Genomic DNA, 15,989 nt, shown 5'->3' with positions numbered 1-15,989 from the left:
TCAGAAGCTGGGAGGATGGATCACTTGATGATCGCCTGTTCTGTTCATTCCCTCTGGGGCGCCTAGCGTTGGCCACTGTCGGCAGACAGGATACTGGGGTAGATGGACCTTTGACCTGACCCAGTATGGCTGTTCTTATCTACCTTATGTATGCATGGGGGAGGGATAAACATTAAAGGACGGACGCTGGACCCAATACAGCCGTGCATGCAGGCAGTAGTTTGGTCTGACTTGAACTGGGTCTCTTCACACACACCCACTTCCCAGCACCTGCACGATCCAGATCTCGAAGCTACAATACCCTGAATTAGATCAGACGGAGAATTCAGAAGTGACGGCGGCCTGAGTTCTTGCTTCTAATCCGCCGCTCCACGCAGGGCTGTTCTCTACAGCAATATTCTCCAGGCTTCTCCCAGTCTTAATTAGAGAGGCCCCAGGGGTTGCCCCCAGGATGACAATTCCATAGCACTGTAATTCTCACAGTCAGGATGGCTTTCCTTGGTGCCTAGCCAGCGTTTGATTAATTTCACCCTTAATTATTTCATCCTCTTCGTTAGTAATTACACCCATCAGATCCTCCCTTATGCCCCATCTGGTTGCCCCCCAGCCCCACGGCATGAAAGCAGCGCTCTCCCCTCTACGCACCGTCACGCTGCGGATGACTCCCGTCTGCCCCACCACCTGGCTGTCCACATAAGTGTCTCGAACTTTGACCTGGATGTCGGTGGTGACCCAGTCGCTGGAGTTCTGTTCGATGCCGGAGCCGGGGGTGTGAGGGTTGTAACCTCCTGGAGAAGGAGCCCCCGGCGTCATGGGGCTGTAGCCCACTGGGCTAGGACTGGGGCTGGCCTGTGAGGAAGAAGCCGCATAGAGTTAGAGGTCTCTGCTCTCCGACATTAGCCCCTCACGGCCACAGCAGGAATTCCCGCTGGAATGGGGCCACCTTGGATCTGGCAAAGCCAACTACAATTTGCGGCTCGGCCTGGCATTTTACACATTCAGGAGCTTGGACGGTACCTGATATGCCATGGGCGACGGGGTCGGGTGGTAGCTGGCTGGCGAGTGGGTGTTCTGGTAGCCGACGGGGCTAGGCGCTACCTGGTGGTAACTCTGAGGGCTGGGGCTTGGCTGATAGGAGCCCTGAGGCGACGGAACAGCGTACGGAGAAAACTGGTCAGTGTTGTACCTGCAATGAGAAGAGACAGGCAGTGAGGAGGGGGGTAGGAATAGAAGTAGGAACCCGGCGGGGCTCCACTCCATGTCCTCCTGCCCTGCGAGAGGCTCTCCCCCACACCCCTCCAGGGGCATGCGCACTCACATGGCTGGGGTGCCCGGCGTCTGCGGATTGTACGGCGGATTGACCTGCGGAGACGACGGGTCGGGGTAGCCGGGAGTCTGGGGGTTGGGGGTCCCCCCGTAGCCTTGCGGAGAGGGCGTGGGCTCATCATCGAAACCGTATTCGAACTCCTCATCCGCCCTGGGGAGGAGAACGCATCATTCACACGGCACGTGGGAGACACAATGACGTCTGCAGCCCACCCATCATCTCCCCGTAGGAGCACACTCAAGTAATCCCCCCCGTCAGTTCTCCACTCTCCAGCAGAGGGCACCACACACCCATCCAATCAGAGTTCCCTTTGAGCTCCTGACACATGAAGCCCCCCAACCGAGCCCCCTCTCCCATAGCCCCCATCATGCCACACACCTCTGCTCCCTAGTGGCTGACCGCGTCAAAGCTACCCCCACCCCGTCCCAGACTAGCGCAAGAGACACAAACCTGGAGGGCGTATTGGGGTTGTTGGGGTCCCAAGCCCCGCTCTGTGCAGGCGTCCGGCTCCCGTCGTGCAGTGGCGTCTGGGAGCCGTAGTGCGGGGTCCTGCTGCCTGAAAGAGCCCAGCGCACGCCTGGTTAGCACCATGTCCGGGCAGCAGAGATGGGGAGGGGCCAGGCCCTACATCATCCCACCCCCTGCCGGGATCTGGGGGAGAGGCGCTGGGCTCCCCCATTACCCAGCACCATCAGGTGGGGCAAGGAGTGCTGTGCACGAACCAGGACGGAGTGGGTCGACTGCAAGGCTGGACGGCTTACTCCACCCTGTTCCCGGGGAGCCCCCTACCATCCTCCTCCGACCCGGGGCCCAATTCCCCCCGCCCCCGCGGCAGCAGGCTCAACTCACTCACCGTCGTGCAGCGGAGTCTGCGATCCGTACATGGGGGTGCGGGAGCCGGAGCCGTACATGGGGGTCTGCGAGCCGTACATGGGGGTGCGGCCGTAGGCAGAGGTCATGCCGCCAGGTCTCCTCGAACCCCTGCCAGCGAGAGAGGAGTTGCTGTACACTGGCTCGCTCTGCCCGCCACTAGAGGGCCTCAGGTGCAAGGGCAGGTGCAAACTGTGCCGAGCCGCTGGGCACTGAACCAAGCCCAGTTTCCCACCAGGGGCACCAAGTTGCGGGTCACTACCCATCCGGGCTGGTTTAGCCAGGGTCCTAGAGGTTAGCAGCTCCGTAGCCCAGGAGCCAGCCCAGGTCCCCTGCTCCCCTTCCAACTGGGGGAGATGTGGGATCTCCTCTGCCCCCAGCCTGGTCGGCATTCGCTTCGACCATGGTGCCGGGCCGCCAGCCTCCATTCTGGGCTTGATCTGGGCCCCACATAAGACAAGCCTATAGCACAGTTCCCACAACTGTGGGACTCAGCTGAGCCTGAGTCACGGACCAGGACCCAGAGCCGGACTCGTTGCCGGGGGATGTTGTGAAGGTATCACTGGGTTCAAAAAAGAATGAGATGGAGGATCGGTCCATGAATGGCTATTACCCAAGATGCTCAGGGACACAACTCCATGCTCCGTGTGTCCCTAAGCTGGGCCTGGACCACAGGGGATGGATCCCGCGATAATTGCCCTGGTCTGGTTTTCCCTCTGAAGCATCTGGCTTTAGCCCAGTATCCTGTCTTCCCACAGTGACCAGAATGACCATTGGGCTGACCCAGTACGGCCATTCTTATGTTCTTTCTAGGCGCCCCAGTCACAGACCAGGCCCCCAGTGCGCCAGGCGCTGTACAAACACAGGAGCGCAGTCATTGGGGCAGCTGCCTGGGCCAGAGCCGATCCCAGCAGCCCAGGATTGCAGCTTGCTGGCGGTGGCACCCCAGCCGGGGCTCCCCCCCAGAACAAGCCCTGTCTGCCCCGCCCGCCGCACTTACACGGTCGTGAGGCGCTGGCGATCCACTGAGATGGTCTGGCAGGTGGAATGGAGTTCCACGCGGGCCGTGGACTCCGTGGCATCCTTCACCACGCCGATGTAGCCTGCAAGGAACAAGGCCTCAGCTCTCCGAGCCTGACGCAGCTCCTAGAAATCCTAAGTGTACGCTCCAGGGGGGCGCCCAGCCTGAGCGTCACCAAGGGCCGCCTGGAAAACGGGCCAGGGGCCAGCAGGGGATTCACACCTGCGGGCTTCCCAAAGCCAAGCGCACGGGGCCAGAGCACCAGCTGGAATCCAGAGCTCCCCTGCTCTGTGGTAAGAACCTGCTGGGAGCTCAGGTCGACTCGGTCCTCACTCGACAGATACAGGGAGGGGACAGCCATGGCTGGGTTTGAACTTTGGAGCTCACCTTAGGGACTCCCTGGTATGGCAGGGACAGGCGGGCTGTCCACTAACAGCAGAGACACAGCTCCCTCTCAGGCATGGGAGCAAAACCCATAAGTACTGACTCCCTGCTCTAACCACTAGACCCCACCACCCTCCCACAGCCAGGAATAGAACCCAGGAGCTTCCCCCCCACCCCCTGGCTCCAACCACTAGACCGCGCTCCCTGCACGGTGACATGCTGCCCCCGGGAATCCCTCACCGCTTGACAGTCCCGTCCCCACCCCACACATACATTCTAATGGAACAGACCTGCCAGATACCTCCCAGCCCCTTTCTGCCCTGCTACAAAAGGGAGAGGACCGGCCCCGGCTGGCAACTGGCCCATTACCTTTGTAGGGTCCCTGGGAGATGCGGACCGTCTGCCCAATCAGGTCGTTGTCCCTGCGCCCGCGGCCTCGGCTCATCCCGCCCCCGCCGAAGCCACCTCGCTGACCTGTGGAGGGGAACAGAGATCAGAGCGGGACGGTGCCCCCAGGGCTGCAGCCTCACGTCACCCCAGCGTTACCGACCCCCCACCTCGCCATATGGGACCGTAGGTCACTGTAGTGCTGGGCCAGCCGAGGGGCGCTACAAACACCGGGGGTGAGCCAGAGCCTACAGAAATCCCCAAACCGAGACCCAGCCCCACAGGACACCCACCTGCCGCGCTGGGATGCATGGGGCTGCTGATCCGAGGACTCATGGGGGCAAAGCCTCCGACGGTGAAGTTGGTGACGTCCCGGGGCTGCAAGAGGGAAAACGCGTGAAAGCAGGAAGGGGAACCCTCTTGTGGGGGAGGGAAAGTCCCTCTGGGGCCCTGAGAGGAAACCTGGTGATGAACCAAGGAGGAGCCAGGGTGACACAAGGGGGTGCTATGTTCCCCCAGAACCAATGAGGAGGGAGTAGATCCATGCCCTGGGAAGGGAAGTGTGGACACATTGTCCACCCCGCCCACAGGAGGCTCTGGCTCCGCCCCACCCCATCAGCTCCCGCAAGGCAAATCGGCCTGCAGCTTTCTTTCCCCTTCTCTAGGCAAAGATCTCAAAGCACTTCCCTAACTCACCTCCTAACCCCCTTCCTTACCCTACCCCCAGTCTACCCGGGGAGAGACTCACAGGGTCACACACGAGTCCTGCTTCCCAGGGCCATACTCTAGCCACTAGACAACACTGTCTCCAGGGGCTGCTGATTCACATTTCAGGGCATGGAACATTTGCCAGCTGGGGGTCTGGAAGAAATCCACTCCTCCCAATGCAACCACATTGGGTGTGTCTTCCTTTGAGCCACCCAGAAGCTGCTGACTGGAGACAGGAACTAGGCAGCCTGACCCAGCCTCATGGGGACGGGGAGGCAGATCCGGGACAGACAGGCTCAGGCAAGTCCCACCAGTCATGCTAGCTATGGGGAGGCCCCGGGCGTCTCTCTAGGCGACTTACCTTCGAGCCCCCAGCCAGCACCAGGTGGCGAGTCTTACACACAAACATGCCCCCGTTCTCCACCAGCTTCTTGCAGTGCAGGAACCCAAAGCCGCGGAAGAGGTGTCTGATCTCCCCCTCGCGACCCTGGGGAAGGAGAAGCAGGGAGGAGAGTTATTCCAGGGACCCCCTCGAACCCGGGCACGCTGGGGCTGCATCCAGAGACCAGCCGCAAGGCACGGAGGCCACGTCACAGTGTCAAGAAACAGCTGAAGCTCGCAGTCCCCAGAGCCTGCACCTCGGCACTGAGGAGAGAGCCCCTCACCCACCACTGCAATGCAGCCTCCGCTGGAATCCAATGCAGCATCTGTTCAAAGCTGCTCAGAAAGGGATTAGGACAGGAAGTGAAGAACAAAACTGAACCCAGTTGCAACAGGAACCCAGGGATGTGGGGGAAATTAACAGAGAGTTGAAACATGGCCACAACTCTGAGCATAAACGTGAAAATTGCCATGGGGTCTTTAAGGCCCCCCCAAGGTCAGGGTGTCTATTTACTGAGATAATGCTTCCAGTTGCATGCCACCCCACAGGGGGCTCATGGCAAGCCCCACGCAAGGGTCAGCAGTGATCCCAAGGGAAGACAGCATCCTGAGCGAGTTGCCGGTTCTCCCCCCCCGTCTCACTCCCTTCAAGTACCAACCCAGCCCAGCTCCAGGTGCAAGTGCGCCATCAGAGGTGGCATGATCTCCCAGCAGGGCACTGGCCTCCACTCGCTGGGACACGGGGGAGTGCAGACGAGATCTTACGCTCTTCACCCCACCTCCACACCACAAGCCCATGGCCTGCCTAGCTGGAGCCACACACCCCCCCCTCACCGAGTGCGGCCCGTCGATGACTTTAACGATGTCCTTGACGTGGATATTGTTCTGCTCCGAGTCCAGGGCCACGGCAAAGCGATTGTCCTTCTTCCGCGTCACAGCCTGATGCCTGACCGTCACCACTTTGCCGTACATGTTCAGGACCTGCACGGGGATGGGGAGGGAAGAGCGGGGAATCAGCATAGCTGGGGGCAGGAAGGACATTTCCCCTTAGGTCAGACCGGCAGAGACCCAGGGGGCTTTTCACCTTCCTCTGCGGCATGGGGCCAGGGTCACTTGCTAGTTTGAACTGGAGTAAGTGGTCGGTTCTCTGGAACCTGAAGTCTTTAAATCAAGACTTTTGGCCTTACAGTCTCTGAATCTATGAGACTGGCTTAGAGGCACTGCCAAGAGTCCTATGGGGGGGTTTCTGCCCAAGACCCCAAAACAACCCACCAGCCCAGACGGGACCATTGATTCTGTAGTCTGACCTCCTGTGTAGCACAGAGAAAAGAACCCAGGCAGTTAGGATTGCAAAGGATGGGGGGGGGGGGGGATTCAGCAGCCCCTCCTCATCAGACCTGGAAGCAAAGCAGCCGGGTCAGACCACGGAGGGAGAAACGGGAACCCATCTTCAAGCAGAACGGGGAATTCCGGCCTCGAGCCAGGCAGAGGTTGTGGCCGAACCATTTCGATCCCATTAACCCTCACGCTGAACATCACTCGCGGGCGAGAAGCCAAACGCCGAAGGGATCAGAAAGGAATTCTCCTTCCCAGCGGCTCAGCTGACGGGGTGCGCACTGCTGGGAGGGATCGGGCATGGGCCCACGGCAGAGGTAGGGTGCCAGACTGCCCAGACCTTCGGTCTGATCCAGGGCGAACGCCAGGTTTCTGCTGCTGCAGAACCTAACTACAGAGAAGCCAGCGCCTCCCCACGCAAAGGTTCCGAGCTGCCTCCATAGCGCTCCAGTGAGACAGTTCGGTGCCCAACGCCGGGAGAGCAACGCGCACCCACCTGGAAGGTCTCCCGCTCCAGGCGGACGATAACCCCGACGGTCTGGGGATCCAGCTGGACCAGCTCGCCCCACTCGTGCTGCCCGCCCACGTCCACGCCGGAGGCCGTCTCGGAGCAGAGCTGCAGGTCCCGAGGCAGCACCTTGAGCTGGAAGAGGGGAAGCGAGTGAGCAAGCAGCCCCGGGGAGGGGACGGGAAGAGGGAAGCGCCCGCAGCTCCACCGCCGCCCCGCTCACCTCGTGCATGGTGAGGTCCGAGAAGAGGATGACGAAGTTCTCCTCCACCCGCACGATCAGCCCCGTGTCGCCCTCGAAGCGCCCGGCGATCACCTTGACGTGGTCTCCCATCTTGAAGTACTTGCGCAACTCCTGAGCCGGGAACTCCAGCATGTCCTGGGCGGAGGGGGAATGGGGTCAGGGCGGGAGGCAGGAGACTGACAGGAGGGGGGTGATAGCAGGATGCAGGCACTGTCTGTTGCAGGGCTCACAGCTCTATTGTTTTACGTTCCTGGGCTAATCCTGGAGCCCGGGACCACAGACACAGCATCCAGGAACGCACAGATCCAAGAGGCCTGGTGCCTCTATAGGTACAGCCAGGTACACACACCCCCTGCCAAGCCTGCACTTGGTCTCCCCCATCCTCCTTGGCAGCCAAAGGGCCTGGATGCAAGCCCAGGCCAGCGCCGCCCACCCCCTACCTTGAGATCCTCGTGCTTCGGCATGATGGTGATCTTGTTGCCGTCCACGCTCAGGATCTTGCCCTGCAGGTTGATTAGCTCCCCCTCGCACACCTCCACGTTGTCGCCAGGCTGGAAGTTGTGTTCCCGTTCCTTCCCTGCCCAACGGAGAGCACCGTGACTCGCGGGGAGGGCGCCGCTCCCAGGCAGCAGCAGCCCCACACATGTCTACAGCACGGCCCGCTGTGGATTCAGGGGCAAGACGGAGACCAACCCCCCCCAATCGATCCACTTGGGCTAGACGGACTCCCAGCTGTGCATGAATCATTTCCACATACCTGTGCTTTCGGTAACCACCTCCAGATCGATACCTTCCGGCTGGTCCTCGAACTTCTCCAGCTCAGACAGGGTGGGCTTCACCCCCTCCGTGATCTGGCAGCCGGGGGACAAAAGCGGAGAGATTTCAGGGATGGGGAGGGGAGACAGAAACCCAAATGGAGTCTGCAGAGCTTCCCTCCAACCTGAGGTTGCCCGCTGCCAGGGGTCAGGCTCCCTGCCTTGCCGCGCAACAGGAGACGAGAGCAGGGCTTTGCTCCAGGGGTGGGTTCATCTCAATCCTCATAGGGGAGTCTGGCATGCAAAGGACACGCCCAGATGGGGATCTTGCTGTTCACCGCCCCCCTCTCCAAATACACATACAACCCCCCCCCTCCGCCCCCCCCACATGCAGATGGGGATTTCAGCAACCCGTCCCAACACTCAGACGTCCAAATGGGGATTTCACACCCACCCCATCATGTGCCCAGAGGGGGACCCCACAGAGTTCACAATAGGTATGTTGAAAATTTTCCATCAGAACTGGGTTTGGGTTTTGGCGGGGTTATAAAACAGAAAATTGGGTTTCCGACTAAACAGAGGTTTCTGTGCGATGTGCCTGCGTTCCATGGGAAGTTTCGATTTTTCCATCAAAAACCAAGTGTCCAAAATCAAAGTATTTCAATTCGGATGTGCTGCCGCAGTGCCTCATGGGAGATGTAGTTCAGGTAACTCACCTTCCGGTTCTCTTCTATGGACCAGGCTCTCCAGCTGGACTACATCTCCCATGATGCACAGAGGCCATGGACCCCTCAGTGTGTGCCTCCAAGAGGGGAGGTCGTGGTGCCTCATGGGAGATGTAGTCTAAGCAAGGAGGCCAGCTCATAGTGGAAAATGGGAGCATGAGGTGCCAGAACTACAACTCCCATGAGGCACCACAACATTTCCAGACCAGAACTTTTTTGTTTTTTGCCAAAAAAATTAAGTTTTCTGAGGGGGGGGTCCCCAAAATCCTCATTTTCTGACCCGCCCTAACCTACGCCTTGACAGATCTGGTTCCTGCTCCAGCTCAGAGCCCCACCTTGACAAGAGCCTCCCGGCACAGAGCCACAGATACTCACCACAGCCGACATGGCAAAGCTCTTGAAGAGGAAGCCCTTGCGACTGTAACGATTGCCTTCGAAGATGAGGAAGTCGCCATCGGAAGCAACATCTCCCCCCAAGGACCTAGAGCAGGGGCAGGGGGGGGAGCATTAGGGGGTCAAGCACCCACAGCGGCAGCCTTCTCAGAAGAGGGCAGGCTGTTTCATAACAGGACAGTGGAGCTGCAGGGAATGGTGGCACTACCTCTATTGCCCCCGGAGGTCAGGACTCCAGGATTAGGTCTCTCACCAGCAGCTGTCTGGATTGCCAGTTTGGGGCAAATCCACCCTGGGAGAGGGTCTGACTGCCCTTCCTATGCCTCAGAGCCCCTCGCCACTGAAGGAGCCCAAGTCCCAGTGCGCCTGTGGATGGAGCTGGAGGAAGTCGTGATGGAAGGATGACAAATCATCACCATCTCTATCCACCTATGACCCAGGGACCCTGCAGTGCCAACCGGCAGAGGGCACAGGGCGTGCAGAGGGTTTTACAGAGATCCCTTGAGTCAGATAGCTGCATAATAGTTCCCCAAAGGGTGACATGTGAGGTGTCTACCAAGAGCCAGTTGCCCACTGGTCATCATAATCACTGCAAAATATACGTATGGATAATATTTAAGGAGCTATGTATCGATACTGAATGTTCTTCTATGTATCTCCACTGCTCTTCAGGTCTTGCAGTTAAGGCAAGTCACCAGAAGGTGACTACCTCGGATATGTTTCTCTCAGGCAGGAGGTAACAGATGCCTATCTCCCTGTCTGGCCGTGTGTGTATCAGGTGTTGTATGCCTATCTGCAGACCGGCCCAGGGGCGAATTGAGAGATTGCAGAATCTACAGGAAGAAACAAACCGGCAGGGGCTGGGGGTCCTGTTTATGGATAAAGACAAAGGATTGATCTGGGATAGCTTGGGAGTCCACTGAATCCTTCACCTAGGAGGCAAACTGAGAGCGTGTGTGTCAGGAAGGAAGGGTCACAGCTAGCCAGACAAAAGCCTGGTGGGGATTTGAGGAGAGCAACCTTCTACAAAACACGAGAGGGTCGTCTTCATTTAGTCTGAGCTCCAGGAGGCCTGTAATGATTTTATTTCCTTTGTCATCATTCGTTTCCAGTTCTTCTCCTTGCTACTACTTGAAATCTCCGTGCTTCGTTAAATACACTCAGATGTCACTATAAACCCATCTAAGTGCCACGGCGGACACAGACGATGCGTCCTTGCGCTGAGGGCACACTGCCCGCCCGGATCATCCCCAGCAAGAAACCAGCCGCTTACCGGATCTTTTCAGCGTCAAACAGCCGCTGAGGGGGCCTCTTGAACTTCTTCCGCTTGGCGAACCAGTCCTTCTGCAATTCAAACGGGGGAGGGGGAAAAACAGTCACCACTGGGCCTGGGGGGTCAGGCATCCCCACCAGACTGTATGGGCGGGGTACCGAATGCCATCAACAGACCCTCTGGAAAGGCATTCGCCCGCCTCTCGGGGGGGATAACAGAAGGGCCGTGCTTATCATGGGCTGTGAGCAGGAGGAACCTGCCCCTCCTAGGGCAGTACAGCGAGGTGCACCGGAGTAAGCACTTTACAGTGGAGAAATGCATCCCCCCCGTCATCAGCTGGGTAACTAAGGGGATACAGACATGCCAACATACCACCACTGCCAAAGCTGGGGCACCAGGGCATTAACAGCCTTGAAGCGTCAATGGGGACAAACTCTTCCCTCTCAGTGCACTCAGCAGAAAAGAGCTCAGGGAATCCTGCCAGTCAACATACCAGACTCATGCGAGCTTTGATCCGGTCAAAATCGATCCGCGGGATCATCTTCAGAGAGATCTGGTTCTGGCTTGGCTCAACGTAATCCACCTGGAAGGGAAGACGACATGAGCTCAGGAGAGGAGGGGGCAGCGTCACGGAGACGCCAGCCACAGCCCATCTCACTTGCAGCAGCAGGACAGGAAAACAGTGGGGGCTCCTCCGGTGTCCAGTGTCACGCTAGCAAGGGACAGAGCAGAAATCGAACCCACCCCTATTGCAATCTCTGGCCCCCACTCCCACCCTTAGCAAGGCCAAGGATTCCCAACACCCAGCTCCTGCTCCATTGAAGACAACGCTCCCGGACTCCGAAAACAGCCTGCCCCAGCGCAGAGTCTTAAAGGTACACCTGAACGCCAGCTGCCCGAGCACCAACCCTCTGTTCTGAGCCAGCCAGCACCCCGGCCCCTACCTGAGCAATGTCGTCCTTGTAAATGCCTCTCTTGAGCCGGACCCAGGACTTGGGCTTCAGGTTGGTCACCTCCTTCACCACCTTCAGCACGTCTGTCATCTCCTTGATGGGCACCATCTGCTGGTTCCAGTAGCCCATCCGCAGGTTGCCCACGCCCTCAATGGCCTGCTTCACGTGGGTCTGCTTGTAGGCTTCCACGTAGATGTAGCCCTTCACATGCTCGGGGGCCACCACAGACTTGATCTGCAGGGGCTGCAGGTGGGCAGGGAGGGAAGTTCCGTGAGATATGGGGGCTGGCCTCAGGCACGCTCCAGCCTAGCCAATCCCCCCTTCAACAGATCAATACCAGGAAGCCCGGCTCACGTCAGGATCTGCATGACCCTCTCCCATCTCTCCACAAGTGGTCAACAGCGCTAAGCCACCCCCACAAAGTTGAATTGAGTTGGGGGCCCAGGGGACTCCTGCCCTCCATCCTTACCGTGTCTGTGAACTGGTAGGCGATGAACTTCCTCATCAGGGCTATGGCTGTGGCACGTTCCTCTCCGATCTGGGGAGAGAGGAGAAGAGAGCAATCTATAGCTAGAGAGATGCCCTCACGCCCCAACTCAGAGAGGAGGCGGCGTTCATGGCTAATGAAAACCCAGCCACGGGGCAGCTGGAGCTCGTGATTCAGGGTTTAGAGGTGTTTCAATAGCATCCTCCCCTGGCTGGAACATACCTTACACTTCACAGTCCAGAGGTTGGGATCCCTGAGTGGAAGGAAAAGAAAAACAAACAAACAAAAAAGGCTGTTAGCAAAATAACCTTTGTTATGTATGACGCGGGCAGACCAGGTGCCAACTCATGCCAGAGCCCCAGGCCAATTCACTTGTGTATTAGTATAGATCAAAGTGGTTGCTAAAGGTATAAGAGTGTAGTTGGTGTTTAAACTTCATGAAAACTAACGGGGTGTTACTTGCATTTTCACTTATCTGCATCCCATCATCATATAGCAGCAAACATGTACACTGCGTATACCCCTCTAACTAAATGGAACGCAAGTGAAGAACTTCAACAGAAAAAAGGGCTCATTTCAAAGCAAGGGTTCATTGTGGGTGATGATCGGAGATCAAAGACGCAAAATGCATTCCTCGCTCTCCGTCAGCAAAGGAAAAGCCCATGTGGGTAGTGACACTGTTAGCTTGTTTTCTGTGAGAAGCAGCGGTGTGTGTGGATTCAAGGAAAGATCCCGGATCTCTGGACTGCCTGGACTCTTACAGGAAAGTACACCAGATGCAAAGAGGAGATCCCCAGAGACAATCTAGCTACCCTGAAAGACTTTGGGGAAACTGGCAGTTTATTACATCACTGCCACCATTTGGAATTACAAACTAACTCACCTGTGCACATATTTTTCCTGCTTTAACGTCTCAGTAACTCATTTCCTTTCCTTAGCTAATAAACTTTTGGTTCGTTTACTATAGACTTGGCTGCCAGCCTTGTCTTTGATGTACCATCTGGAGAACCAGTTGATAGGGGGGTCTCTTGGGACTGGAAACAACCTAAATGTGATGTGGTTTTTGGTGTAAGAAACCATTTTATCACAATGCCCAGTTTGTCTGTGTCGCAAGATAGCCTGGAGAGTCCAAGGGGACGGGCTGTGACTCCATGGTAAGACTGGGGTAGTGTCCTGGAGTTCACATTTGTCACTGGCTTGGTGAACGCTAATTACAGAACACACCATCAGTTTGCGGTGTCTGTCCTGTTTTCGGATAGTCTGCCCTCAGGTAGGCACTCACGGACGTGAGCCACTCCAGACAGTGATATACCTGGTGCAACAACCCATGTCTCCCTCTCCTCCGTGTCCCTTCGTCCACTACTCCTGGCCTGATGCCACAGCCCGTTCCCTGCTCTACCCTTCATGCGCCCTGGTCTTGGATGACCTTCCGTCCCCCCTCTACGAGGTGCACGTTCTCCCGGGCAGAAGGGCCTTACTTGACACCGGGCAGTAACTGCTGCTGCGTGATGTCATCCGAAAGCTCGTCAGAGCCGCCGTACACCCTGCAAGGGAAACAGAAGGGGTGGGGGAGAAACGTCAGCACGGTTGTGACAGCAACGATTCCGAGAGTCCAGAGCAGCCAGCCACTCCGTGCACACACCAGGGAGGAGGGGAATTATCTGCATCTGTCCAGAACCAAGCTAGGAGAACGGACGCACTAGAACCAGCCGGTACTTGGCTACATTCAGGAGACCAGCCCCTTCCCGCAGTCAGACCAGCCGAAGCACTAGCTGGGTCAGTTACACACCAGGGGAATCAGGCAGAGCCTTTGCAGGGCTCATCTCTAAACACCCCAGGCCCTGAAGGAAACGGAGAGGGTCCTGCTATTTCCTAGGGATCCGAGTGGCACTGACAGCCTCTGTCTGCTCCTGCTATCCGGTCCCTTTCCAGGCTGCAAGGACTGGGGCGGGGGAAGAACCTGGCTTCCAGGCCCGTGAGGACTGGGGTCGGGAAGAGCCCAGCTTAACTGTGGAGATCATGGAATCAAAGGCCTACCTTTCCCATGGGGACAGCAAGAAGGAATCGGAGGCCCACGGGGAAAGAGCCAGTGACCCTGGTGACTGGAGGATCTTGGGGAAGGGCATAAGGGAGAGATGACACCACCCATCCACCCTCCCCCCCACACACACACACACACACACACTCTCTGCCCTGGGGGCTGGGCACTCACGTTTCTCCCACGGAGGACTTGGCGTATTTCTTCATGTAATATTCGCCCAGCTCCTCTTCGCGCTGGTCCCTGCGGAGAGACAGCGAAGGAGAAGGCGTGAGGGATCGGATTGGACCGACGCAGGCCACAGCCCCGCTGGCGGCGCAGAGACCCCCCCCAGGCCATGGGGTGACCGAGCTCACAGAGACAAGGGGAGCGACTCGGCGCTCCTTTCCCCAACCGAGATCGCAGAGCAACAAGTCACCAGGGAGCGACACAGGGGCTCTGGGCTCATGCCGTTGGTTGAGCGGAGGCTGGTATGGGATATAGCCAGGTCTCCCCGGGTTAACAGAGCATACGGCACAGACCCCGCTGCCCTCTGCTGGGCACGCACAGTTCTTTAGGGCGCCCCTAGTGGAGATTTTTTTCCAGCTCCACCGGAGAGGCCCCTGTGCCCAGAAGCGAAGGCCCCGAGTCCTATTCCCCACCATGTGTTTACACTGGACACCAACACGTGCAACGTCATAGGCAGCCACCTCATCCCGCTCTCTGGTCCCCGGCTGCCGCGTCCCGTTCCCCGCCCCCGAGCACAGGATAACATCACCTCCAAAGGTTCTGCAGCCTCCGGGCCCCAGAGCGATCCTCGTCCAGAACCACATTATCAATGTTGGAGGCTGCAAGAGACGCAGCGGTTAAACAGCCCCCACACCTAGCACCGCCGGGGGAGGGGAGAGCCCTGGAAATGGTCCGCCACGTGGCCAACCGCCCAAAGGGCGGTCGATCAGCGAAGCAAAGGTGAGGACGGGACGGGACGGCGGGAAGCAACATTCAGCCGACTCCACCGACTGTTCCCTCGTGGCTGGAGCACAAGCGAGGCAGCGAACGGGGCGCTCGCGTTGGGAAGAGGGATCCCGCACGCGGTGGGCTTGACTCGGTTTCACCGATCTAGGCAGCACCTCTTCCTCTGCCACAGCTAGAACCAGGCCGCTACAGGGCGAGAGAGCCTACGCGAGGCAGCTTCTGTGACCGCTATAGGAGACAGCAAACCCACTGCCCCTCTCCGATTAGCCCCTTCTCCCCCACCGCCCCCCAGCCTGCTCTATTGCTGCACCGGCCAGAACAGCAACTGAGCCAAGGGTCGGATACTTTCTCCAGCATCGCTCCTGGGGCCCACCCGGCTGAAAGGAAGCGGAAAAAACAAGGCAGCACCGGGAAGGGGCGGGAGAGGGCTGTGAAGAGGCAGGGGCTGGAATGAAAAACGGGCTTACCTTCAATTTCTTCTGCTCAGGAGGCAGAGGTGGTGGTGGAGGGCGGACAGTATGAGCCAAATAATAGCATCAAAACCAACCACAGGGTGAATGGGGAACATAAAACCGGAAGGAACAAAATTAAGATGTGGCACAAACCAAGCAGGTGCGAATGAAATGCACGTAAATAAATAAAAAAAAAAAACAAGCACGAGGGGGAGACGGGGAGAGCGCTGGCAAGATGGGTAGGCTGCCACGGTAAAGAATTTCAGTGTCTGCTGGCCTGGGTTATGCGGGACGTGCTAATACTCGATAATCCCTAGCTCTCACGTAGCGCTTTTCATCAGATCGCAAAGCTCTTCACAAAGCAGGTCAGTTTGGTTACCCCCATTTTACAGATGGGGAAACTGAGGCACAGAGGAGGGAGGCAATTAGCCCAAGGACACCCAGCAGAGCCAGGCCTAGAACCCAGGTCTCCTAAGGCCCGGTCGGGTTCTCTCTCCATTAGGCATGGCCCTGTTCCAACTCTGACATCTATGGAATGAATTGTTGGCCCTGATCGCCCGCCCACAACAAGTCAAACCTCACAGCTTCAGAGTGGCTGCCTCAGCATTTCGCCGGGATCCCCAGGAGGTACCACTGACCCTGACCTGCGCCCCGTGACCTGAGTGACGCCGGCGACTTGCGGCACTGCTCGCCGGCCTCATGCTGGCAAATCAACGGGAGCATTCAGTTCACTAGGTAGGCAATGAACCCACAATCAATACCACCACCAAACGGGGGACCAGCCAGAGCATGGC

General features: G+C 58.0%; 1 protein-coding gene across 3 annotated transcripts in view; it reads right to left on the bottom strand.

Annotated features, from left to right (window-relative positions):
• Nucleotides 1-15,989, bottom strand: part of SUPT5H (SPT5 homolog, DSIF elongation factor subunit) — a 28,876-nt gene that overhangs the window by 3,764 nt on the left and 9,123 nt on the right. For 2 of the 3 annotated variants that reach the window (XM_042844916.2, XM_005293151.5), the window contains exons 5-28: nucleotides 15,211-15,222; nucleotides 14,547-14,616; nucleotides 13,964-14,032; nucleotides 13,230-13,295; nucleotides 11,974-12,004; nucleotides 11,734-11,802; nucleotides 11,256-11,507; nucleotides 10,805-10,894; nucleotides 10,312-10,382; nucleotides 9,021-9,126; nucleotides 7,923-8,016; nucleotides 7,606-7,742; nucleotides 7,145-7,300; nucleotides 6,910-7,056; nucleotides 5,913-6,059; nucleotides 5,059-5,184; nucleotides 4,283-4,367; nucleotides 3,972-4,076; nucleotides 3,198-3,300; nucleotides 2,181-2,308; nucleotides 1,778-1,883; nucleotides 1,319-1,477; nucleotides 1,018-1,186; nucleotides 646-849 (exon numbers count right to left, since the gene is read on the bottom strand). In XM_042844916.2, the coding sequence (XP_042700850.1) occupies nucleotides 646-849; nucleotides 1,018-1,186; nucleotides 1,319-1,477; nucleotides 1,778-1,883; nucleotides 2,181-2,308; nucleotides 3,198-3,300; nucleotides 3,972-4,076; nucleotides 4,283-4,367; nucleotides 5,059-5,184; nucleotides 5,913-6,059; nucleotides 6,910-7,056; nucleotides 7,145-7,300; nucleotides 7,606-7,742; nucleotides 7,923-8,016; nucleotides 9,021-9,126; nucleotides 10,312-10,382; nucleotides 10,805-10,894; nucleotides 11,256-11,507; nucleotides 11,734-11,802; nucleotides 11,974-12,004; nucleotides 13,230-13,295; nucleotides 13,964-14,032; nucleotides 14,547-14,616; nucleotides 15,211-15,222 (2,702 nt within the window). The remainder of the gene's footprint in view (nucleotides 1-645; nucleotides 850-1,017; nucleotides 1,187-1,318; nucleotides 1,478-1,777; nucleotides 1,884-2,180; nucleotides 2,309-3,197; nucleotides 3,301-3,971; nucleotides 4,077-4,282; nucleotides 4,368-5,058; nucleotides 5,185-5,912; nucleotides 6,060-6,909; nucleotides 7,057-7,144; nucleotides 7,301-7,605; nucleotides 7,743-7,922; nucleotides 8,017-9,020; nucleotides 9,127-10,311; nucleotides 10,383-10,804; nucleotides 10,895-11,255; nucleotides 11,508-11,733; nucleotides 11,803-11,973; nucleotides 12,005-13,229; nucleotides 13,296-13,963; nucleotides 14,033-14,546; nucleotides 14,617-15,210; nucleotides 15,223-15,989) is intronic. The other variant, XM_065571168.1, reaches the window with a different exon arrangement.

This window comes from Chrysemys picta, chromosome 17 (genome assembly GCF_011386835.1).
Source record: "Chrysemys picta bellii isolate R12L10 chromosome 17, ASM1138683v2, whole genome shotgun sequence".
Lineage (NCBI taxonomy): Eukaryota > Metazoa > Chordata > Testudines > Emydidae > Chrysemys > Chrysemys picta.
The sequence above is the reverse complement of the archived record's forward strand: the minus strand, read 5'-3'. Positions and strand labels throughout refer to the sequence as shown.